The 26,117-nt window shown below is 41.3% G+C and overlaps 1 protein-coding gene across 2 annotated transcripts in view; it reads right to left on the reverse strand.

The window, feature by feature from the left end:
- Window positions 1-25,135, reverse strand: part of AKT3 (AKT serine/threonine kinase 3) — a 275,223-nt gene extending 250,088 nt beyond the window's left edge. The window contains exons 1-2 of one of the 2 annotated variants that reach the window (XR_009456103.1): window positions 24,945-25,135; window positions 4,554-4,709 (exon numbers count right to left, since the gene is read on the reverse strand). Coding sequence is in view for 1 of the 2 variants with exons in the window: in XM_059715991.1 (XP_059571974.1) it covers window positions 4,554-4,599 (46 nt within the window). In the remaining variant the exon portion in view is untranslated. The remainder of the gene's footprint in view (window positions 1-4,553; window positions 4,710-24,944) is intronic. The other variant, XM_059715991.1, reaches the window with a different exon arrangement.
- Window positions 25,136-26,117: the final 982 nt, after the last annotated feature.

The following is a 26,117-nucleotide window of genomic DNA, read 5'->3' on the forward strand; positions in this document are numbered from 1 at the left end:
GCCTGGTGTGGCATTCAATAGCAGGCAGCCTAGCCTGGAGTAAAGGACCCAGATGGCTAGGGCTTGTGTAATGTTAGGCTGAAGCCAAAAGAGCTAAGGCCAGTGTCAGGCAGCCTAGCCTGGGGTCAGGGACCCAGAAGGCTGAGGGCTGAGGCAATGAAAGCAACCCAGGCCAGGGTCAGGGACTCAGAGGGCTGAGACTGGCAGGGAGCTAAAGCTGCCTGGCCTGGAGTCATGGACCTCGGAATAGTGCGGGGAGGGAACTAGGCCAAGGCCAGGAGGACTAAGGCCACAGCAGTAAAATGGAAGCCATAGCAGGCTTAAGCCATGAGGGCTAAAGCCTGGTGGAAAGAGCAGAAGCTAATCTAGGGCCAAGGGCCCAGTGAAAGGAGAGACTCTTGCCAGGGCGAGGGCACAGCAGGCTGACTGGAGTAGTTGACAGGCATGTCAGAGGGCCCAGTGAACAACTTAAAGTAACATTTGCAAGGCATGGGCATGGCTATAGCTACAGGGGTGGGAGGAGGCCATGAATAGCCTGTGAAGTGACTGGTGTCCCAAGGCACTAATGGGGCCAGAAGTGCCACAGCTTAGAGTCTGAGGGACAAAGTAAAGCTGGACTGAGTTCACTCTGGAACCCTGGGGGTAGCCTCCCTTTTTCACTAAAATAATTCCAACAAGGTGTTGCAGGAAAGTGAAAAGGAAGAGCATTCCAAGGAGTGAGAGTAGAGGCAGGAGTCAAATGGCTACCAGGGGCTGGTCAAGGCCACCTGTGGGCCCTGATCTTGTCAAAGAGCCATTACACAAAAGATCCCACTCAGCCCCAGGATGCAGTATTCTCAGTCCATATGGAACTCTTTGAAAAAAAACAGCTGATCAACTCAAAAATCTTTACTGAACATGTATGAACTGCAGTTTCAGAGGTTTACAACTTGGTTAAACTTAGGGATTTTTTTAGTGGAGCAGAAAGAGGCATATCAACACCAGAATGGCTTTCTTTCCAAATTTGAAGTCCTCATTTCAAAGCATTAGATTCAGTAGAGCTTTTCAATGAAATGCTGTAAGTATTTTTAATGTAAGAGAAACATTGTGTTCCCTCCCCTCCTTGTTCTAAAGTAGATGAGCCATTTCCATTAGATTGTCCAATAAAATCCAGCCTGAAGCAAACACCTGGCATGGAATGCTTCAGCCCAAATTGTTAATGTTTGGCAAAATTATAAGCAAATTTTGGCAAAAAATAAGCAAACAAAGGGTCTTATAATGGAAAACGCTTGGTCATTGACTTTGCTGCCAATAATAAGCATAAAATGTCACTTAGGGTGCCTATACATGAGCTCAGAGGCTGCTCTGAGGCACTGGAATTCCAGCACATCAGGGCAGACTTGATTATTCAGGGATGCTGATACAGGAGACATGGTGGTGTTTTAATAAAAGCGGCTCTCTGAGCCGCTCTAATTAAGTTTTTTCCAAAGTAAGTTAAAATAAGGGGGAAATAAGTACACTGGAGTCACATCTTATGTGGGGGTTAGGTTCTAAAGTCAGCGCATAAGGCAAAAATCGAGTATAGTCAAAATTGAAGTAGTTGGCTTGCGTTTAGGGGCCATGTTGTACGAAAAATACGCATCTTTAAACACTAGAATCATTAGAATCACACTCAGTGCGGCAAGACGCTCACACTATGAGAGGCAGGAACTTGAGTGGAATGGCAGGCGGAATCGCCCGCACTATTTAAATTGTTATTTTTCTCTTTTTTTTTTTTTTTTGCCAAACACATATAGTTGAATTCGCGCAAGTTAAATGCCAGTATGATGCGACTCCACTATATGTCATCTTTGCTTAAAAGAAAGAAAAAGAGAGACAAAGAAATACTCGCCAGATCAACAGAAAAATATCAACTATATAGACCTTATTTCAAATAATACATAGCAACAAAAGATATCATGAGAAATTATTTTATTTCCAATTTCAGATTTTTAACTATTCAGTGAAACATCATTTCATTTTACATACCTGGAGTCCTTTCTGAATCCCGAAAGTCAATATGATACATAGCACATCCTTACAGAATCATTTTAAATGATTATGTGAATAAAACAGTCAAAGCAGCAGAGTAAATATCTACACTAAGCAAACCAACAAAAGCAAGAAAAAACAACAAAATTTCAAACATTAAGAAAAATTGTCAAAACAATGGGAAAAAATCTTTACATACATGTCAGACCAGGAAGTATGCCTTGTTAAACTAGATTCACATTCTAATGCTTACCTATAATACATATGTATTTCAGAATATAGCTTCTGCAAGAGATTTTTAATATCACATTTTCACTTGTTTCTCCTGCTTAAAAGGTCACTGAAACACGAACACGATGCGACTATGCTAATCTCCTTGCACTATACTACCCAGACAAATAATTTTACTACCAAATTAAAAGATTATTCAGTACACAATATTCTTTAATTTTGCTGGAATAAAATTTACAAGAACATTGTAACCAAGTCGCATTATAATCCATCTTGCTGAAAAGAGATGCATGTTTATGTGTAACTGTAGTTAGATGCATGCCTAGAACACAACTGAATGCAGCACAAAAATCTTGTTGCCAAGTAGCCTATAGTCTATAACATGTGATAAAGGTATTGGGCATTTCTAGTTTTCCCCCTCTTCAAGTGAGCTTGATCAGCAAGTCTCTGGAGGCAATTTTTAACATGTCTACTCATTTAAAACAGAACTAAATAAAGGGACTGATACAAAATACCCATGACAATGGTTATAACATTTATTATCCTAGCAATCAGCTGTGTATTTTGTCCATTCAATATTTTGAGGGGGGAAAAAAAAAGCATTAGATGAGTTATTCCTCCTTTACCAGTAGGCTGATTTGCACAAAATCAGGCCATCAAAAAGCTGCTGCTGAAATAGTTTACAACCAAAGTGACCTAATATTCTTAACTAGACAGAAAGATATACCTTTCTCATTATATCAGTAGCAGCTCCTCAAATTCATCCTGCACCCATTTATGTACTTTTATTTTATAGTCTCATCTACTTTATACAAACAGCATATTCTTAAAGCTGGTGTTCTTGAAAACCAAACAGTAGGGTAATCTAAAGTTACCTAATATGAAGAAATTAAACTGTTTCTAGTATTGACGCATCGTTTTTCCTTTCTCCAGGTATTACTTTTGCTCAAATAAACATCAGCTATATTATCTCGGATGCCATTTAAGATAGCCTATAATTAACCTTGCAAGACAGAAGATACTTTTAATATAATATTTGTGTATTAAATGTTTTAAGATGCTTTACTACAGCTGTTAAAAAAGGAAGTTATAAAGTAAAGCTATTTGCTTGTCTTCTTTAGTAAAGTGTAAAAAATATTTTTTTTCCCCAGTGAAATGAGCATTTTGACCCATGGATACCGATCTTAACTGGAAGCCACCACAGATTTGTGTGGATTAGGGTAGGAGAGAAATGTTTAACTGCTAAATGGTTTAAAGGTGTTTTTTAAAACTATACACTGTGCCCCTGCAAACAGCTAAAGACTAGGAACTGATCTAAATATTTCAAATATGAATTAGTTGCTGTACTACTTAGTTCAGTCATATATTTCTAGTACCCAATGACAAAATTAAAATATTTTAATATTTAGTGTAGGAGCAAAATAACTCTTTATGTTAGAATAATTTGGAAAGAACAGTCCACCTTTTGCCCTCTTGGATTAATTCTAAAATAATTTCTCATACCTAGTAAATAAACTATTACTAAGAAAAGGATAAAATGAAAAATAAGTTTAAACTCATAAAACATATCAAAAGTTATACTTCAGCTGAAATTTCTTATATTTAAATTATAAAATATAGTGATATTCAGCAGCAGATCTTTGCGTCTTAACATGAGGTACTTTTTTCACTTTTAAAAGTGAAAGATCGGGACATGATTTACAATTATCAACTAACTGTAAATAGCAAGATAATTTTAAACAAGATCCCATAATACATTTAGGCCCACCTCAAATCAGCAGAAGTTAAAGTAAACTTTTCAAAAGAAGTTTTTTTGGTTGTTTTTTTTTTTGTTGTTTTTGTTTTTGGTTTTTGGTTTTTTGTTTTTTTTAAGTAAAATCAATAAATGAAGTACCTAGCATACAGAACGCTCTTTGATTTGTTACATCACACAATGACGTATTATGAGTCAATGCAAGAGTTAAATTTAATTCCATTAATACAAAATTTCTCTTATTGTTGGCAAATAGTTATGTGAGCAACTACTCATATGGGCCCCAGTTCTGCAAAGCAGTTAGGCATAAGTTTAATTTTATGTATGTGGCCCCAGTGATTTAACAGGACCACTGGCATATGTAATATCAAATTATGCCTTTGAAGGATAATGGCCTTGGTGCCTGTTAGTTCCAAATTGTCTAGTTAAGACAAGGATTGTCTATGGACTAGGAAAGAACACTCTAGCAAATCTTAGTTTTTATACACAGCTGATTATACAAACCATTACTGATAGTACCCTACCGTCCAGATTTTTTTTTAAATGTATGGAAACTTACCCCTCTTCTGAACCCAACCTTCTTTCACAATGGTAACATCGCTCATGATGGCTCCACTCTGAACCTCCAACTCAAAGGAATACTCTTTTGAGTTATCAGCTTGAGTGTGTGGCTTCTCTTCTTCTGTCCTTCCCAAATTTCTACAGATGAGTCAGCCTGGAAGGAAGTGTTAAAAAAAGAATTTAACTTGTTTCCATTCTTACTGATCATTCAGCAACTACAACCATGTCTTTGTTAATGTCCTCCACTGACTGACCCCATAATAAAAAAAGCTGCTTTTTAAAACTATTTTTGAATAGCATTATGAGGAAAGTATTCCTCTGGTCTTGTTATTATGGCAAGTTTCAACAACAAGCAGAACTTTCAACTAAAATAGAGATGTAGCACACTATCAAATGCGTTGCTACCACATACAAAACGTCAACAGTACAGTTATCTTGTACTAGTATATGAAGTGAATTACAGGAGACTTTGGGATTGGACCCAATATACTTTAACACTCTCGTAACTGCCACCAGTTTGAACATGCGTTACACTGGGAGTTAATGCAGACCATTACTCCAAAATAACTACCACAATAATCATTATTACAGCATCACAACACTAGGCAGGATGGCAGAGCAGGTAAAAGCCTAGTTGTTTTGATCAAACAGCTATCCCCAGGATAAAAGGCATGTACCTACACCAATGTATTTTCACTACTAATTGTTCCTGGGGTAACTACAACAGATTCCAGTAAATTACTCCAGTCCTGGGTAGATATCAAGTGCCCATTCCTTTTTACACCAGTTTGTTGTCTATGTAGTGTCAAAACCAGACCTATAGTACCTTTTATTACTTTCATATTTGTCACAGTTAATGCAACTCTTAAGTAGTTTTATTTGTAAAATTTCAGCAAATCTCATTTTGCATTTATTTTAAATTTAATTTTAAAGTGCTAGATGCCCAGTTCTTATGAACAACAGTCTCAATTAGCATACCAAGAACATAAACAGAAGAAAAGCTGGTCCTTAAAAGTATTTCAGGTCTCGAGCATCATACATATTATAGGTAAAAGGTTATTTTTCACAACCACTGAAATCAGCTTTTAAACTGATTTACCATTCAAAAAAGTTTTAAAATATCATTTAGGATCTTATTTCTGTAAGTTTAATTTTCTATAAAATACAAATGCCACAGACATTTAATTTCCTTAACAGAAACATACTATGTGCAAAATAGTTCTACTTTAAGAGAACAAAGTAATAAAGACCATTATTACTTCAGTTCATATTAACCAGTTCATATTAGCCAACAGTTAATATTAAACAAAATTCATAACAGTTCATATTAACCAATGTTCTAATATTATAAAAGCCTATGTCTGTCTATAACACTTTATTCGCACTCCGATTGGCTGACGGAAATAGCCAATCAGAGTGCTCCAAGCATGGGGGAACACCGCCATGATTCCAAAGCCACACCAAGGACCAGACAGAGGGTGGGGGAGCATTGGCTCCCCCACCCAGGTCCCTGCCAGTGGCAGAACAGTGGCAGCATAGGGCATCATTAGGCAGCATTAGGTGGCGGCACTCCCTCCCAGCCCCCTCCCCGCCGCCCCCTGTCATTTTTGATGGGCAATTGGCTAGTAACAGGCATAATTTTATAACTAAATAGGCCAGCAGTCAGCAACCTTTTCAAGCTTTGGGCCAGAAAGGCTCACTTTTGTTCAGAGTTAAGCAAGTGGGTGCTAGGAACCTGCTGCCACCACCAATCCTTCTCTCCATAGCTGCACAGGTAGAGCAGATGCAGCTTCTTCCTGCAGCAGCAGAGGGAGACTTCCAGCAGCCAAAGCCCCTCCAGCAGGACACAAGTTGCCAACCCCTGACCTTGGGTATCTCTCTTCCCATAGTTTTCAGGAAAGAAGGAGCCAAGAATGTTTTTCCCCAGTGAATGTGTATGATAGAAATGTACATCAGAGTGCTGGTGGCAACCTGTTGAATGAGTGAAGAAAAACAAGATGATGTGATCAGCTGTGTTTCCTTCAGCTCTGAATCAAAACTATACCACTGAATAGCTAACAAAGTTATATGTTATTGGTTTGATATGTTTATTACCAGTTCATAGTTTCCTGATGAAAGGTTATGCTTATTTGGCTACTGTGCTTTGCCAATAAAATCTTGTGCAATTATTCTTAAATTTGTATGTAAATACACTAACATCATAAAACAACAACATATAAATACTGAAGTAAATGATAATTTGATGTTTTCAATGCATTTTTTCAGAGATAAGTAAACAGAACTACTTTTTTAGCCTCCTTTTTGTTCAAATACATCAATCATTAGTACACTGTACAAAGCCCTGAAATCCTGTAAATTTTTACATGAAAGTTTTAAAAATTAAGGATGGCCAAAAATGCCGAGAGAGATCCCAAGAAAGATGTCTAAGATAGATGCTAGAAATTGCTTGGTAAGACTTTGCTATTATGATGTTTCTATTTAACTGTAAGACCAAAGGGGCAGTTCCTCATCTAGTGAATAATTGACCCAAGGCTTTTAATGCAATGTACAACTGCTGTATTTAAATGTTCATCTCTTCAGCTTGAAGAGTTAAGGGTATTTCTTATGTAGCAGTCAGTACAATAGAAATTAACAAAATGTTATATTTGTGTAGTCTTATCCTCTCTGAAGCTAGTTTGTTAGCAATTTTCCTAGATTATTTTATGGTTTTTGGCCACTGATTAGACTTTCTGTTTCAGAGATTTTGTTTTGTAATTCATATAACTTTTATACATACAATTGTATGACATACGTTTTTGTTTATGCAGTTGAGTTCTAAATGTATAATTGACTGCAAGAGGTTTAAAGCTATCAAAAACATAAGAAGTTGTATCTACAAAAGAAATATTATTTTGGAAAAATGTCTAACTTCAGTTTGACTTTCCCAAGAGATTTTCATTCCATTATTTAAGAAGACTAAAATGTCATTATTACTGCAATAGTTGATAGGCATGGTGATTTTCTGTAAAATACAAACCAGATAAAAGTGTCACATGCAAGCTTACTCAAGGTTATTTGCATTGCAACGTTTTTCCCCCTTTGGCAAATTTAAACTATTTTCCATTTGTGTTTTGTGTGAAGGATTATGCAATAGTTTATTTGTTAAATCAGCATTTCCCAAACTTCTCGTACCTGAAGGCACCAGACTTTTTTCTGAATTCATATTGGTGGCACATTACACGCTTACACCCAAAAAGATACATTTTCTCCCCCAATATGTATAACATATTCTATTCACGTGCCAAAGGAAATCATAGCAGTGCTGAGATGCAGTGTTAAAAAATAACTCCCTAACTTTTCTCAAATGCTCAGCACCCCAATTAAACATTACTGAGATGTAAATTAAAAAAAAAATATAGGAGGTGCAGCCTTGAGGATAAAAAGAAAAGAGAATCACGGACCTAAATGATGCCACTTGAGGGTGGCAGGAGCTGTTCTCTACTCTTTCCACCATCTGTCCCCTCTTGACCCCTGCTCTGACTCTGCTGCTCAGGCTACTCCTGCAGGGTCTCACACACCCGCAACCACACCCATGGCCCCAGCCGTGTAGGAGGAGGGGAGAGGATGAGTGGAGCCGCAGCTCCGTCTATGTGAACCACCCACTCATAGAAAAATGCATTCCTGGGAACATGGCTAGTGGGGTGGGTGGGGGACAACAGCATAGGGACTGCCTGGGAAGCAGAGAAGGGTGGGGGAAGGTAGAAGTGGCTGTGCCAGAGGAGCAGCTGCAGGTGGTCTCTGGAATAGTTGGGACAGGCACAAGGTGCTGGATGAGGGAGGAGAGCCCAGGGAGATCCCATGGCACACTTCCGTCGCGCTAGACTCATGCCCTTTGGGAATCACTGAGTTAAAAGCATCAGAGATTGGCTTTTATATTGTACAGTGTAAGAATAATCTTCTCTTCCCCCATTGTGATCATTAAGTGCAGCCTGGTGTGCAGTCTGTAGTCATCTCAATGTTTCAATGAATGACTACATGCTGAAAGCCTCCAGTGTTTCTCCACGAATTAAAAGTAAATTAATGTTATTTAAAAGCAGTCACTGCCAGAGTAGTTTCCGATTAAATGAACCAACATCCCAATAATTTAAAAAATGTATGCCTACAGGACTTCCTCCCATCTATGCCACCCAACACTTTACTGAATTCACAGCACGAGAACTGAAATTCATGAATTGAACTGGATGAGAAGGTATCGTATTTATTCAAATAAGACATGGTCCCGCCCCCCTGGCTCCCCCTCCCCAACAGCATAAGGAAAAAAGCCCCTCATCTTATATTCACATACAAAGCAGAGAGGGAAACAGGCACTTGCTGAGGTCTGACACTGGCCCCGATTCTTCACCCTGCTTCCCCTCTGTAGCTTCTACCTCCCCGTCCACTCTCTTCCCTCTCCCTTACTGTCAGGTGCAGCTCAAGCTGGAGTCAATGCTGGGCACCAACCACAAGGAAACTTCTTCCCCTGCCTGGCCAATCAGCAGAGCTGGCAGTGCTGCATGGCCAGGCAAGGGTTGCACTTCTATGTGCTGTGCTCCAGAATGGAGCAACGCAAGGAGTGTCTGACAGTATGGGGGGGGGAAGGGGAGAGAGACTGGAGGGACTTCAGAAAGGAAGAGACAGAGACTGGGGTGAGTTTGGGGGAGGGGCAGAGACTATGGGGAGCTACGGGTGGAAGCAGGGGAAGGAGGTAGAAGTGGAGGAAGGAAGGTTGTAGGGGGAAGAAGTGGGTAGGGAAGAGGACCAGGTCGGCCATCTAATTCCACCCCCCACCACCACTGCTTTCCTTGCTATAGCAGTGGGAAAGAGGGGAAACTTAAGACAACCCTCGAATACTTAGATTTTATACCTAGAAAATTATAACAAATTTATACATTTTCCATATATAGCTGCACCCATCTAGTCTTGTACAGGCGCTAAGGACCTTAGAGCATATGACCGGTTCCAAACGCGGGGTGTGTCCCTGGGACTTGTGCATTGGGCTGCGTTCACCCCCGAGGGAGGCCCCAACACTCACCTGCCACAACTTGATCTTCTTTTCTTCAGTGGTAGGGCTCCCCCGCACGGAATCTCGTAGACCAGGTGCTGCCCTTTGTGGGTGTTCTTGGGGCTCCACCTCCCCTACACCCCAGCTATACGCCAGCCCTCAGGACGACCAGATGATGGACTGCTGGCCTGTCTCCCTGGTGTTACCTCCTGCTCTCGTCCTTTCTTGCCCATCCCTCGATGTCTTTTTACCCCGGGTGATAATGGGGTGCAGGGCCATCCTCGCCTCAGAGTTTGCTCTCCCCTTTTGAGGCATCACAGTCCACAGTGTTGACTCTACTCCTCCTATTGACCTGGAGGGGTACTCTTGGGGATGCCTTCCCTGGTTCGGGCTCTATGTGCCCTTCAAAATGATCAAAGAGAAAAGAAGAAAAGAACAGTCAGGGTATGGGCCTCAGCCCGCCCCACTCATGGATCTGGCATCTATGGTCCACAGGATCCCTCGACGCCGTTCTCCTTGACCCAGCTTCCCTGCCCAACTGGGTGGGTACTTCTGTTAGGGAAGCCAGGACCCTTCCTGTGGGTCCCAGTGTGGCCCCCCGCCGTGCTGACCACCCTGCTGCTGTGCAGCCTGGAGAGCAGCTTCGCCTTCTGGCTCCAGCGTGGCTGCCCCCGTTCCTGTTTCCCCACCGCCAGCTTTTAAATCAGCTGGGCAGCGGTTTTTGATGACATCATCTGCCGGCATTGCTCCCAGCCGCAAATAAAAGTGGCTGATGAACCGCGCCGGCGGCTTTCTCAGCACAGTGTGGCTTTTCCTGCAAAAAGTAAGCGAGCCCTCTCTTCAGGGCTTTTTGTTTCTTTCTTCAGGCAGCTCAGCCCTGCCTCGGGTCCCACCTTAAGAGGGTGCTCCGGGACCTCTGTTTGTGTCCCCCTGGGCCAATAGCATCCAATTATTGGGGGATTAGCTTATATTCAGGGTCATTTTACATTCATCAAATGTCAAAATACTAAAGAATGACTAAAAACTTCACAAAACTAAAGAATGACCAGGGCCATAGATGGGTCCCTATTTACAACTATTACATTTAAATATAGCAACTTCTAATTTATTTAATTAAGAACAAATTTCTTCCAATAAATCTTTATTATATGGGTAGCTAAGATAGGTGAAAAAAATTAATACTGAGATAGAGAGTAAAATAAAGGCTATGCACTCAGACTAATTTTTCTCAAGCCATTCGTAGATATTTGTAACCTTTAAGACTAATCAAATATCCTTGATGCTTTAGGAAAACATTTTTATTCCATCAAAAGCCTACACAACAGTGTAATTTGTTTGATTTTCTAAAGTAACTCAGTGCCAGAAATTTCAAAATTCACCTTACTGTGACACTTTAGAGAAAAGATGCGAGACTGCCCCTGTACCCTAATAGGCAAGGAGTTATGGGTGGGGGACTTTGAGGGCCTAATGGAGATCTTAGAGATAAGCAGGGTAAAACATGTTATATGGGTGTGCCCATAAATACACATAAATCTGTGAGTACACAAACTTCAGCTATTTCAAGAGTTTCAATATCGAAATTCCATCTTTTGGAAAAAAAACCAAGGCCTTTGCTATTTTGCAAAATTCTGTACTCAACTTTGATGCTCCAACACGTTGGAAGCTGTAGAGGAAATGGTCCTGAAAGGAGCCGCTAGATTGACTCTTTGTACCTCTCCTCCTCCCAACCCTTTTTCTGCCCCCAACAAATCCACCTTATAGTAACAGGAGAGAGGTGAGAAGCGTACCCTTCTACAAATTTGGGACATTCAAGTGGATTAAATCTCAATTTAAACATTCCTTTCAAGTGTTTTGAGTGGAATGACAGTTCGTTTCACTAAAGAAAAAACAGCAGTTGGTTTGATTAGAGAGAAAAAGTGCCAAGGACATTAAAGATTTCCCATGACTTCTTAAAGTGGTGGTATTCAGAGAGCTGTTATCTGGCCTGCAGGACTCCTCAGAGGTCCAGAAACTGTCACCAGGGGGAATGTGGCAGTGTCGATTCCTCCCAGAGCTGCAGCAGTTAGCAATGCCACTGTTCCCCACCCCAAATTTCCAGACTCATGGGGACCCTGGATAACTTGGCCCCCAGATCACACCAGCGCATGGGGTTACTCTGCGACTGGATCCTGCATGTGGGGTTGCTCCACAAGACCCTGTACATAGGAGCTGGTCCACAAGCCAACTCTACATCACTCATCCAGCCCATGGGCCAGACTGTTTTAAAACAGTGGTGCTCAACCTATGTTTTGTTTTTTAAGTTAAAGAAATAAAAAAAACCCAAAATATATTCATCACTTTCTTCATTAAATTAAGTTGTCTTGCTTGGATCATTTTAAAGAAAGGTTTGATAGGGCATGTGATTGTTGAACTAGGGAGAGAAGTGTTAAGACTGACAATTACTTTAATGCACAAATCATAAAACCATAGAAAGTTACGGCTGGAAGGAACCTCAGGAGGCCATCCAGTCCAACCCCGTGCTCAAAGCAGGACTATCCCCAACTAGATCAGCCCAGCCAAAGCTTTGTCTATCCCAGTTCTGAAAACCTCCAAGGATGGAGCTTCTGCCACCTCCCTGGGTAACCTGTTCCAGTGCTTGACTACCCTCCTAGTGAGAAAATTCTTCCTAATATCTAACCTAATCTTCCCTTGCTGCAACTTGAGACCATTATTCCTTGTTCTGTCATCTGCCACCACTGAAAACAGTCTAGCTCCATCCTCTTTGGAACCACCCTTCAGGTAGTTGAAGACTGCTATTAAATCCCGCCTCAATCTTCTCTTGTCTAGATTAAAGCCCAGGTCCCTCAGTGTTTCCTCATAAGGCATGTGCCCCAGTCCCCTCACCATTTTTGTTGCCCTCTGCTGGACTCTCTCCAATTTGTCCACATCCCTTCTGTAGTGGGAGGCCCAAAACTAAACACAGTACTCCAGATTTGGTTTCATCAGTGCTGAATAGAGGGAAATAATCACTTCCCTTGACCTACTGGCAACATACCTACCAATGCAGCCCAGTATACCATTAGCTAACAAGGGCACACTACTGGTTCATATTCATCTTATTGTCCACTGTAACCCCCAGGTCCTTTTCTGCAGAGCTGCTGCCCAGCCAGTCAGCCCCCAGACTGTACCAGTGCATGGGATTATTCCATCCTAAGTGCAGGACTTTGCACTTGTCCTTGTTGACCTTCCTGAAATTTCTTTTGGCACAATCCTCCAATTTGTCTAGGTCACGCTGAATCCTAGCCCTACCCTCCAGCGTATCTATGACTTCCTCCCAGATCGGTGTCATCTGCAAACTTGCTGAGGGTGCACTCCATGCCATCTTCCAGGTTGCTGGTGAAGACATTGAACAAAATCAGCCCCAGGACCGACCCCTGGAGGACTCCACTTGATACCGGCTGCCAATAAGACATCGAGTCATTGTGTCGAGCTCAGACACAGCTGCTGCTGGGAGCCACTTCAGGCTCTTAGGGCCCTTTGCAGGGGTGGGGGGGAAGGTGGCAGTGGCAAAGCCAGCCAGATAACACAACCCACCTAAAGTCCCATACTGAAAGGGAAGGAGCACCTGTGAATGAGCAGCAAATTGTTTAACTGATGAGTCATTACGTTGCCTGCTGTGTTCCTCTTAGGATATGGGTACTAGCCCCTCTCACCCCTTCTCCTGCCTTCCCCCATCCCTCCTCTGCCACCTTCTGGTTCCTGCCCAGGTACCATGCGGCTTCCCTGCCCCCACTTCCCTGCCAGACTGTGCACACTCCAAGATGAACAATAACCGATAAGCTAACCAGTTATCACTGGGCTTATCAGCTAAATGATTAATCATTTAATTTTTCATGTCTCTGGTAGAAACTTAACATTTCTAAGTGCCCAAGAGGTAGAATCAGAACTCTGGGTAGAGGTGACATCCAACTAGATATTTGCAAAAAAATTATTTTGGGCACACACACTGTCCTTAGGCATAGGAGAAAGTAGAAATGTTATAATCTTTGCAAAGTGGAACTGAAAATTCATATTTCACCAGACAGCAGAAGGTGTTGTAAGATCTCCTGGTTGGAGAAGTTTATTTTGTGTAAATTACACTCAGATAAAAGTTAAAGCAGTCTATTTGCCTCTATTTAAGGGGTGAAATATTTTTTATGTTTCTACTGCTAAAACATATATAAGGACGTTGTGTTGTTTCTCCAACACAATTGCACCACTACCAAGCAGAACTTCTAGAAAGAACTATCTTCAGTATAGTTTCTACTGAAAGAGTAAATCAATGTAATTATGTCTGACACACATGGGAATTTGGTTCCTGTTTATACTTCATGTCACAAATTCAACAATATCTTCCAACAAGGTAATTTATACAAATGAAAATACAGTAACTTAGAAATCAGAGATAATAAAATTTTACCTTCTCTGCCTCGAGGAGATGTGAAATCATTAGTCAGAAGTCGGATACAGCTGTTCGGAACGTAATAGAAAAGCTAATGGGTTTTTTGGTGGGGGGTGGAGGTTTTAAAGATTTATATTCATTATGGTCATAACAATTTGCTTTCAGACATGAATCAAGCATAAGCTTACAGTGTTATCTTAAGAATTCAGCAGATAGCGTGTCAGAACTTTTGCGACTACTTATAGCTTTCTTAAACTGTGGCAGGGTTATTGTCTTTGCTTTCATTATTGCTATTCAGATCATTGACAGCTGTAGTGAAACTAACAAAAAAATCAGGTCGGTTTCAGTCTATGGATGCATGAGAATAAGAGCAGTTACAAAGTGGGCACTGAAAATATTCACCAGGAGAGAAACTTAAAAACAGAGGCTGAGCAAAATGAAAATAGGTCCACTACCCCATTGTAGCCTCTGAATATTATTTTCAGGTGCCTCTAGAGATTATATTTAGGGACCTACCTAAATCATGGCAAGACAAAGGGTTTTTCATGGCCCACTCAGAGCGCACAGAGCCAATTTTACAGGCATTATGCAGCAGCCCCTCCCTTCAGCACTGACTGGCAGAGAGGCCCGGCCCCTCAACACTGATTGGCAGAGAGGTCTGGGGGGAGGAGGGACAATAGGGCAGCCACCAATTTGATTGCTGGTTGCCTTTCCTGAGGCCCCACACAGTTCGGCACTCATTGGCAAAGAGGCCCCATGGGGGCAAAAGGGATGAGGGGGCAGCCAACATCTTGACTGCTGGCTGCCCTTCATGCAGCCCCACTGCACACCACTGATGGGCAGAGAGGGGGAGGAGGGGCAAGGGGGCAGCCACCATCATGTCTGCTGCCCTTCATGATGCCCTGACAGCTGGTGCCTTCTCATCACAGGAGTGAGGACCACTGGCTCCCACTGGGGTGTCAGCATTTCATTTTTATTGCAGGGTTTTTTTGTTGATTTTGCGGATTTTGCAAACAATCCCAGATTTCGTGGTTTCCACAAAATCTGTGAAACTACAAATTAAGTAGGTACCTAATTATAATACTGGTATGAATGAGGAAGACTTTCATCTTTCTAAATGAAAAATGATTAGAGGACTTGAACAAAAAAAAAAAAAAAAAAAAAAAAAAAAATCAGCAAACCCCTAATTCAAAAGCCCAAACAAGATCCAGGGAGAGGGATATCCTTGGAGGAATGCTAGGATCCTCTAATCTTCCAATAGCAGGGAACACTGAAAAAGGGAAAGTGTGTTGCTTAATTTATTGCAAGGAACACACTGTTGTCCCCTGCTGTAAGCGCTCTCAAAAAAACCCAAAAACCCCAGAAACTCCTGATTTCAAACAATTTTGGAGCAGAGGGAGACAGAGACTTAGTCTCATATAATGCCTGATATCTCAACAGAAATGAACTGATTTTCAAGACAGGAGACCAGGAATTCTTGGTACACCTCAAGTCACTAGTGTCATACTTCTGGATTCTTCACAATCCTTATTATTCACAAGTGCCTCATACCCTTACTTCAGCTACTACTTACCTATTTTACACATAGCATAATTGCTGAAGGACATTTCAAGTATAGCAGGAAACAGAATTCTGGTCTTTAATACAGAGCCACATCTCATCCACTATGTAACATTGTTTTTCAGCAAGAACACTGCAAATTAAGTGCTTGTGTAATCCATAACAAGCCATGGCTTTCAGCCATTGTCTACTGGCTGGAACATATATAAAAAAGTTCATGACACTGCTGCTGCTTTTATGCTGGCCAACCTATTTCTTAACTAAGAAGACAATCTTTCATGGCTTTCATCCAGAGATTCCCAACTTAATTTTCGTACGTTAACCAAATGATGTTTTTACTTTTGGCTGTGCTTGTGAAATCACAGTATCAGCACATCTTCAAAAGTTAAAGATTGGGTACCCTTTTCTATTTAAGGAATGTATATATCCTCGTCTTGTTTTGTATGAAAAATGGAGTGCCTGCTCCTCCTCTCTCAAACTTGTTATCTAAACTTCTAGTCAAACAACTAAAGGAAATATTGTGCATCATCTTAACTGAGGCTCTGCTGCAGAATGCAGCATGTCAGAAGCTACCTTTTACTTAAGTAAAAATTTCTAATGAAAAGATATTCAAGCAGTACAAAAAAAAAATCTATGAATATAGAAAAACAGCCTATGAGAATCCATTGAAAAAAGGAAGCCAATTGCAAAGTAATCTAAAACTTTGATTGTAGTTCAAACACTGAAGAATGGATTACAGCCCAATTTGGGGTCTCAAACCTCCATGAAGTTGAATAGTATGAACCACTGCTTAGTCTGAGGAAGGGGAACAATGGAGGGGAGAAACAGACTACTGTTGAACTTGTTAGTAAAACAAATAAACACTGATTATTCAAGGCAAAGAAAGAGAAGATACTATGATTAATAAAAGCCAGCAAATGATACCACCATAAGATAATGAGATTTCAATATGTATAATTAAGAGACTTAAATGTACCCCTAAATTCATTTTACAGGTACTCATTATCTTCAGCTTATAAATAAACCTTAGAAATTACAACTCTTTTGTGATGAAAAAGCATCATAAAATGTGTTTATTTGACAAGGCCACCAAAACATAAAATATTTAATAATATTGGTAACCAAATCTAAGGTAGAAGTATTTCAAAAAGAATATGAAAACTTTACTTGATGTTATAAGGAAAACCAGAGAAACATAGCAGTGCCTCTCCCTTAACATTGGAGGAAAATGTACACTGAGAAAGACAAATGTGTTGTGGTTTGTGACTCTCCTCAAAAATCTATTTATCTGTATGATGTATGTCCAAATTCAGGGCTGTCCAACTGGGAGCCCACACACCACATCCAGCCCACCAGGGGTTAATGTGAGGCCCCCAAGCTCCCAGGTAGCTGCCGGTGTTCCCACTACTCTGGCTGTTGTGGCAATGGCAGCCAGAGTGTCTAGGGCAAGGCAGCACAGTAGGAGGTCTGGTGAGCTGGCTGCCTGTATGACTGCTAGAGAGGAAACTTGGGCAGAGGGCTGGCATAGCAGTGTCTGAGGGGATGAATCACTGGCGTGGTGATGGGGGGGAGGGTGGAATAGCCCCTGTGGTAGTAGGAGGGGACTAAGGGTGGTGGTAGATAAGTGGTAGAGGGCAGCAAGGGGGAAGGACAGAGGGGTTTTATGTGGCAGTGGAGGGCAGGAAGGAGAGAGAGGTGGGAGAAATCACCAGCATAGCAGTGGCAATGGAGGGGTTACATGTGGTAGGAGTTCTGGGGAGCCTGTGTTGTCCCTCCAACATACAGCCCACATAACATGCAGCTCTCCTCCCCACAGCCCTGCCAAACAGAAGGGAAGGGAGGCTGGTTCTGATTTCAGTAACTTGCCTGCAAAATAAGGAACCTGGAAGTGTTTTGATAACCATGAAAATGAGAAAACAAAGGCAAAATGCAGCATCAGCAAAATATATGTTTTATACATTATTTCATTCAGATTTGTATTGGAAGAAATTACTGGTAACAGAATTATTTAGAATTAAAATTGTGTTTCATTTAATATTAATAATGGGAAAGTAAGTTATATTTAGGGACTGAACAGACAAAACAACATCCATAGTAATTTAGACTAAACAACCCTTCTCTTCTTTACCACAGAAATAAAAACTCATTTCTTGAATCAAGCCATAGAAACCTCTAAAGAGGAAGTTATCCATTCACTGGGTTTTTAGAACCCCAAGTAAAATATTTTTGCAATTTCTTTCTCATCTTCGTTTACAGAGTAAAATTTCTTTAAAATATAAGTACTGACAATACATATTTTTAAGACAACTGCCATTTTAACAGTTGTTCTACAATAAGTAAACCAACAAACAAATACCACAAAATGAAACATGTACAAACTGGGAAAAACAAGAGTTTACTCCAGTATGGTTTGGAAATGTAACAATGGAAAAAACTCTCCTCCTCCTTTTCTACTAAGTTGAAGGAAATGTAACCACCAAAAGTCAAAGAAGAAAAATTAAACCTAATAAAATCAACGTTCATTAAAGCAAGGCAGTTATTTCTCAGTTTATTTACTAGAGCAGTGGTTCTCCACCTTTTAAAGACTCAAGGCTTCCCTTGGAAAATGCCAGCTTTTAGGTTTCATTCAGTTTTGTTTTTTGGGTTTGTTTTTATTACAGAAAAATAGTAGAGCAACTTTTCCATTGCAAAGAACTCAAAAAGACTGCACGAGGTCAGAATATTTTTAGTACTACTAATAATTATTTGAGATCTCTGAGTTTGTCATGTGAATTATGTTTGCAGACCTAAAAGTACTAATATTGCATGGCACCCTGGTTCCCCCTTGAAAGGATCTTGTGGCACCTTCATTGAGAATCACTGTACTAGAGGTATCAGAGTCATGTTCAACAGTCCCCATTCAATATTTTAAAACATATATAATATGATTAGAGCAACCAGTTAAAAAAGGATGAGAATTAGTATTGCCAGGAGAAGCTTAGCAATCACTAAAACAGCTAAATAAATTAATATTTAAGTTGAAGATTTTCAAAACTGAAACTAACCCAAAATTAGGTTTCTCAATCAATATATAAATGGCCTAATTTTAAACTGATGACCGCTCAGACTTTCCAATTAATCTAGATTTTAAAAGCTATTTTAGAAACCATGAAGCAAAGATGATGAACATCTAACGTTACATTTTCACTTTTACGTCCTTTCAACCTCCTGTTTTATATGCTATTTACTTAGGCCCTAACCTCACACACCATGTGTATAAATTTAGAGGGGTAGATAGTCCCATTAAGCACATATTAATGCACTTTTTCCATGTACATCTGCAGGTTATGCACTTTTCTGGAACTAGACTTTATATTTAGATACAAAATAATTAGTACATTTTTAGTGCTCTATAAATTTAAAAAAATAAAGACAAATCGGTATGTGGACCATTATAAATGAAACAAAGAAAAAAAGAAAGAAAAAAGCTAGAATCAAATTTAATGCATTTTCAAAACATATTTCAAATGAAGAAAATACAACAAATTTTCAACCAAGAGACTAGCTTCTGAAAACCCAAAGTTGCATTTATTAACTACTGGATATGGTGCAATTATACTTCCAAGTTAATTTACAAATAGGGGAACAGAATTTAAGTTTCATTCTTCATAGCATTAAAATATTGTTAACATTTCCATTATCAAATTGCCAAAACTTTCACATGGATAGACCTTAACCATGTTCCCACTTCTGTGCTATGCTAAATCCTTTTGATGGATCCTATCTACTGTGTTTCATGTCAAACTTCAGAATCTCTTTAACTCACTATGCAACTCTTCTAGGGATGTAGTGGATTCCGCACCCTTCTAAATCAACATTGAATTGCTTTCTAAAAATACATTATAGCTCAATTAAAGTATACAGTTGATGCAAAAATTACCAGGTGAAGATTTTTTGGCCTATATTATGCAAAGGTCTACAGTATATAATTACATGATATATTTTGACTTTAGGTATATAAATCTCTTAACATTAGCACTTGCTTTTCATTAGTCATTTTCATCACCAAATTTAAATCTGTCCAACATTTGACTACTAGCTAATTCAAAGAGCTACATATATAACCCAATTTATTCCTGGAAAAATCAAAAATAAATAGTGTAAATTTCCAAATATGGGCAGGGAGGGAAGGCAACACTAGATTCCAACAGAACAAACAAAGCAAGCAAACAAAAAGCACTGATCATACATCTAAAGAGACAGCAACCACATACTAAACAAACTTCTGCTTATCATTAAAATGAATGTTAACCTTCTCAAAAATTCCTACTGTGTACTCCTTTTAGGGTTAGAATCTTAATTTGAAGAGTACCATATTAATATAATAATATTCAATTAGCTGTGAGATGAAACTTAAGGGTGGCCTCCATTCAACACCTGCAAAAGTCAATGGACAGACCAAAGCTAGACCATCAGGCTCTTTAGCCCCCTGGTCCTGCCACAAGTAACATGTGTAGGCATTTTACCTACAGAAACACAACTCAATAAATCAAAGGGACAACACAGTTCAGGAAAGCTAGATACCATGCACCTGCAGAATTAAGACCTTTGTAATTTAAAAACTCCTATAAGAAAAGTTAACAAACTAGTAACTTCCTGTAAATCAAGTTACTAAGGCCAACAAAAAAAACAAGATCAAGTGACAACTCATTTCCCAACCACAAATTCTGATCAAGTTAACCCACACCTAGCCACCAAGATAAAAGAGATATAAAAATAAGCAGGGGGCTGAACTTGAGAAGTAAACAACTATTAGTTTAAACACAAATCCACGCTAATATTACCAAGTCTAAAAAGTAGCATAACATATTTTAAAAAATAAATTTTAAGTCCTAAAATTGCCATGTTCTCTTTCCACAGTTTAATTTTTGTTTGATGACATACAACTCCATCCATCTATCCCATTCCCCACCCCCCACCCTTTTTTTCCCCTTAACCCTTCTTCAAAACTTGAGGATAAACCAGAGGTTGGCAACGTTTTGGGGCCGAGTGCCCAAAACACCTGCAATCTCAACTTGTAAGATGTTAATGTGCCAGGGCCGGATGGCACCTGGGGCCCGATCCTTGTTGTAGCAGCACAGTCCCAGCCCCTTCCCTGCCCTCTGCCCCAAGGTATGCATGCCAAGCAAAATGCCTTTGAGTGCCACACTCTGGCACCTGTGCCAGGCCTTGCCTACCCCCAAGTTAAACCTTAATTGATAACCATAGATATTGTTGAGTGGCATCTGAAATTAATTCTCACGCTTCAAAACTCCAAGTGCAGCGGCAATACAGGACCATTTGAGGTCCATGAAACCAGCCATGATGAGTCAGTACTCTAGTACAAATTGTGTACTATTTTGGATTTACTGTTCTATACATAGTGTTGAGTCTTGTTTAAACAACTAGTATACATTTACTCACTTCAGAATAAACTGATTCTCTTGACTAATCTAAAAACTGATCTACAAGTAGTAATGAGCCAGCACTTCAAGCTTTTCAAACTGTGCAAAATTGAAAAATTGTTTATATTATACACTGTTTTCTTATCCAGCAGTTTTCTGTTTTCCTGCTTGCATTAGATTTTTACAATTGTATTATTTTTTTTCTTTTAATACCTAAGTTTTTTTTTCCTCATTACTAGAAATGCAGTCATAATTTTGTTCCTGTCACATCAATTATTACAAAGTAGTAACTGCTGTAAAAAGTTTATGCCTCGGAATTAGTAATGTGAATGTAAATACTGAAAATGCAAGAGGACACCTAGTTTAAACATGTTTTATAACTAACTAAAGAATGTAAAGCTTAAATACTTTAATTTATTGTTTTATTTTATTTTTTTCACTTTCAAAGTAAAACAAATGTGTTCTCTCAAACAATGAGGGGTTTTGCACAGAAATTTTAAAAGGTGAACTTTTTAAATATTTCATCCCAGTTAATTATCTCATGAATCTGAATGTTTTAATCCAGCATTCTTATGAACTTTGTTTATAGAAGAGAACACTGATTTTGGATAGAATGTTGTCTCTCATTTAGTCTGAGGAAAAGTGAGGCTTGAGTTTTAGTATACATAAGCAGGTTTATTAAAAAATGCAATTTAAGTTACGATATTTTACTTTTGCTGCAATCTGTTCATTTAAAGGCACAACAACACTAAAAGAGGCAGTGCATTTTTAGATGTAGGCTACACCACAGTCCTGACCCTTGTTTTTAACTGTGCTTCATTTCCAAGTGTTGATTAAACTTATTAGTTTTAAGAATGCTAAAGCCATGGATGACTAAAACAGATCTTTTCTGTTTTTCACAACAGGACTCTACTTTAATCAATCTTGAACCCACTACTACTGGTGTAGCTGCAGAGCAGGTAAGACCCTAATTATAATGGGTTATTGTAACCAGCAGGTTTTTTTGCTAAGTATGACAGAAGTCTCAAGTTATTTTAACAGGAAGCAATGTATGAGCTAAATAGTATATTATAAATATCTTCCAAAACAAATCAACATTTCAAAACTGCTTAACATACTGTTTCTTGGGAGCAGAAGAAATTATAGTTATTTACCAGTCTAATCAATAAGACTTATAAAGATCACTTTCGTTATAATAAATGACAGAGAACTTTGCAACCTGAGTTTATTGACAGTTAACTTCTAGGCATTCTGAAGGTTCTGTTTTTCTGGGGTTTTCCCCCCCAGCTTTTTTACTTTTTAGTTTAATGGTGATAGAAGCATGCACTCTGAGGTGGCATTCAGAAGTCAAGATAAAGTTTCTGGTAATACCTTGCCACAGAAGCTTAGGTAATAAAAACAGTGTAGCTTCAGAAAAGTTTCATATTCAGCTTAAAAAATATTCTCCTTTTCTCAAAAGAATTTGTTTCTTTTTTAGAAACATAGTTTTTTTAGTATAAATTAAAACTTGCATCAGACTCACATTTAGAATTATAGTGTAATTTAAGTAATAGAAATTCAAACATGATAGTTCTAGCAAATCTAATTTCCTGCAGATACAACCCAGCTATCATTAAATAAATTGTCATTCTTCTCTTCCTGCACATCAGACAGCATCAAACATTAAACCAAGATACTTTCTCTATAGCTATTAAAAGCTGAAAAGTTATAATCATTACAAACCTAGTTGGACCAAGCAGAGCTAAACCAGGAAAAAGCAAATGTCTCAAATACAAGATTCTTATATATGTTCGCTATGCGCACAGACATAAGCATTTACGTTACAGAGAAACTGAGCTAACTAAATGTATGTGTATGTACAGATAGACAGACAGAGCCACCCACTCACTTCCAGGGAAGAAAAGATCATTTAGTTCTCCAAGGTTTTCTTTTGACTCTCATTTGAATATCCACCTTGGTCCCATCCAACCAGAGCATGCACACATGCATTATAATTAGCAGCCCAATCCAATTAAAGCTATTGGGGTCAACTTAAAACTCTCCTCAAGAAAACAAACAAGCCTACAAACAGAATCTCTTTTAATGAATACACTTTTAGAAATGAAAACAAACCTCTTTTCAATGTACACTATCCTACATCAATTCCCACTACTCTAAAATGTGTCATGCAAACAGGCTCTACAAGAAAACTGAGAGACCAGCACACCACAAGAATTAGTTAGGGTAACATAACACTGTTAAAAGTTTATTGTGTTTATTTTCTGTGCTACTGACACTGAAAGACAAGATTTTTATATGCCAAATATATAGCAGCTATGGTTATGAAATTCAAGAAGCTCTTATTAATAAAGTTCCCATACAGGGGACATGGGAGCTTGCAGATGACACTGCTCTACCTAGGAAGATAGGAGGTAGTAGTTTCCTAGATCTCTCAATCACAACTTTGACAGTAAGCATCTTGTAGCAAACAAGCAATTGATAAGATGTTTATTGAAGTAAAGTATATCTGAAAGACATATTTTTGTAAAATAAAAGTGAACCCTGTAACCAAGTCAGATAGCAATCATCTGTTAATAGTACCAAAGAGCCTTAAGTTATTTATTAGTTTTTAAACTATTTACCCTCTTTAAGTTTCAGTTTCATGAAGAGCAGCAGCCTGTTTTAAAACTACATCTTTTAATCTAGACCATAGTGGGAAATACCTGTTAAGCCAAAATGACACGAAATACCTGTTACCCAAAATGAGCTACTAAATACTCACAGCATCTATGCAAACTCACAGTAAACCTTCCTTGCTACCACTGGCTAGATCATACTGATAACAATCTATATAGAAATGATGCTGTGACATTTCCCAGGATGTCAAAACTTGTGTTCAAAAGAACTGAGCTGTCCAAGAGACCTCCAACACACATTCACGGCCTGACATGCACGTGACTCCACTGTAGGCACAAATACCTCTTTCATCTCACCTACACTTCGCTTAGAAAAACTGGTACCCAGCCCTGGCCCAGAAGAATCAGCCCTCAGGGCACTAGGCTGGGCCTTCAGCAGCTACCCACGCTCTATGCCACCAGGCCTGCAACAAACAGCCATTGCCCAAGGGACGCAAAGTCCTAACAAGCCACTTCAGCCTCAACTTTTTTGCAACCCTGCTGCCGCTGCCGCTGCCACCACCACCACCATGGCTGAGGCAACAGGACTGATGTGCAGCCGCAGCAACAAGAGGAGGAGGCTGGTTTGTTTACTTGCAGCCAGGAGCAGCAGCATCACTTGAGCAAACTACAAGCCACCGACAGACCATCTTCCACCACGGCGCTATTCTTAGCACTCGCAGAGACACAAGACACGACTCCAGGCCCCTCCGCTCCATGACACGGGTGGGGGGTGGTGACCAAGATGGGGGGGGGTGATTACAGAGGGGATGTGTGGTGCTGTGGGGGGGTGAGATGTGTGTGTGGGGGGGGGAGATGGGGCATGAGGTGAGTGTGGAGGGGTGAGGGCAATGTGTGTGTGTGTGGGGGTGAAAGGGAAGTGTGTGTGTGTGCGGCTGAGTTATGGGGGTGAGGGAGAATAAGGGAGGAGGTGTGTGCAGTGGAGGGGTGAGGTGTGGGGGGGTGATGGGGGTTGAGGGGGCAAAACGGGGTGAGGTGAGGGAAGAGGTATGTGTGTGTGGGGGTGAGGATGAGAATGAGGGGGGTGTGTGACACGCGGAGAGAGGGAGGAGGAGGGGTCTGTGCGTGGGAACCAGACGCCCCCCCTGCGGAGCACCGGGCGCTGCGCCGTGTTGTGCCGGGCGGGCAGACGCCCCTCCCCGCCGCGTTACATAACCCGCCGCCCCCCGCCCCGTTGCCGGGACACACACACACACACACACACACACACACACACACACACACACACACACTTGGGCAGCGGCCGTTGCAACCCCCTCCCCCCCAGGCTACGCCCCCGGCCCGGCCCTACCTGGTGCAGGGCGGCGGCCGGCGCGGCCCCGCTCCGTGCCCCGCGGGCTGCGGCCGGGGCGGCGGCTACATGGGGCAGGTCCCCGCGGGCAGGGCAGGGCGGCGCCCGGGCGGCGGCAGCGCCCGCGGGGCAGGGCAGGGCGAGGGCGGCGGCGGCTCCGCCCGCGCCCGCGCACCCCGGCCCGGCCCGGCCCGCCGCCGCCTCAGCGACTTTCAGGAAAAGTCCCGACGTCAGCGGCTCCCCCCGCGGGGCTCCCCGGCCGCGGCGGCAGCGGCGGCGGCGGCATCCCCAGCTCTCGCGAGAAGCTCGGCCGCGGCCGCCAGACAGAGGCAGGGGGGGCTGGCGCGGGGAGCCAGACGGGCGGGGCGGGGAGGGGAGGGGGCGCGTCTCCCCTTGGGGCGGCTGATCTGTGCGGCCCCCGCCCCGGGGAGGCTCGAGGCCGCCGTGGGAGACGCCAGCGCGTCTCCCCAATTTTGCTCTCATTTTTGATTGAACCCAGACAAATGCTCCAGGCGTTTTTTTTCCCCGCCCTTGTGTGTCTGTGGCACAGGGCTGCGGCGCAGCGCGGTCTTGCTTGCCCGCTCCCGGTGTGCGCACGCCTGGCCGGGCACGCTTGAAAGGGGCTTGAGGTACCCCAGTGCCTTTGAACGGGTCTCGGAACAGCCCAGGGTGCTGTGGTGTCCTTGAAAGGGTCTTGAGGCAGCCCAGGGGTTGCCGCATCTTCGAAAGGGTCTCAAGGGAGTGCTGAAGGGGTCTTGAGGCAGCCCAGGGTGCTGAAGTGTCTTTGAAAGGGTCTCAGGGCAGCCCAAGGTGCTGTGGTGCCTTTGAAAGGGCCTCGAGGCACACTTGAAGGGGTCTTAAGGCACCCCAGGATACTGCAGTGCCTTTGAAAGGGTCTTAAGGCAGCCCAGGGCAGTGTGGTGCCTTTGAAAGGGTCTCTTGAGGCACTCTTGAAAGGGTCATGCCCTAAATCTGTACCACAGTGCACAAGTTCCAGGGGCACTGCTTCACTGTGGCCATGGGCAGATCTAGGAATTTTTAAAAATGGGGTGCAGATGCTAAAGTGCATCTTCACCTATAATGCAACACACATTTTTCTCTAGTCAAAACTAAACTAGAAACTTTACTTATATGCTAGGGGCTCAGGACAATACTATTCAGTTTAAGATGGAA

The sequence above is a fragment of the Alligator mississippiensis genome, chromosome 1, assembly GCF_030867095.1.
Source record: "Alligator mississippiensis isolate rAllMis1 chromosome 1, rAllMis1, whole genome shotgun sequence".
NCBI classification, from domain to species: domain Eukaryota; kingdom Metazoa; phylum Chordata; order Crocodylia; family Alligatoridae; genus Alligator; species Alligator mississippiensis.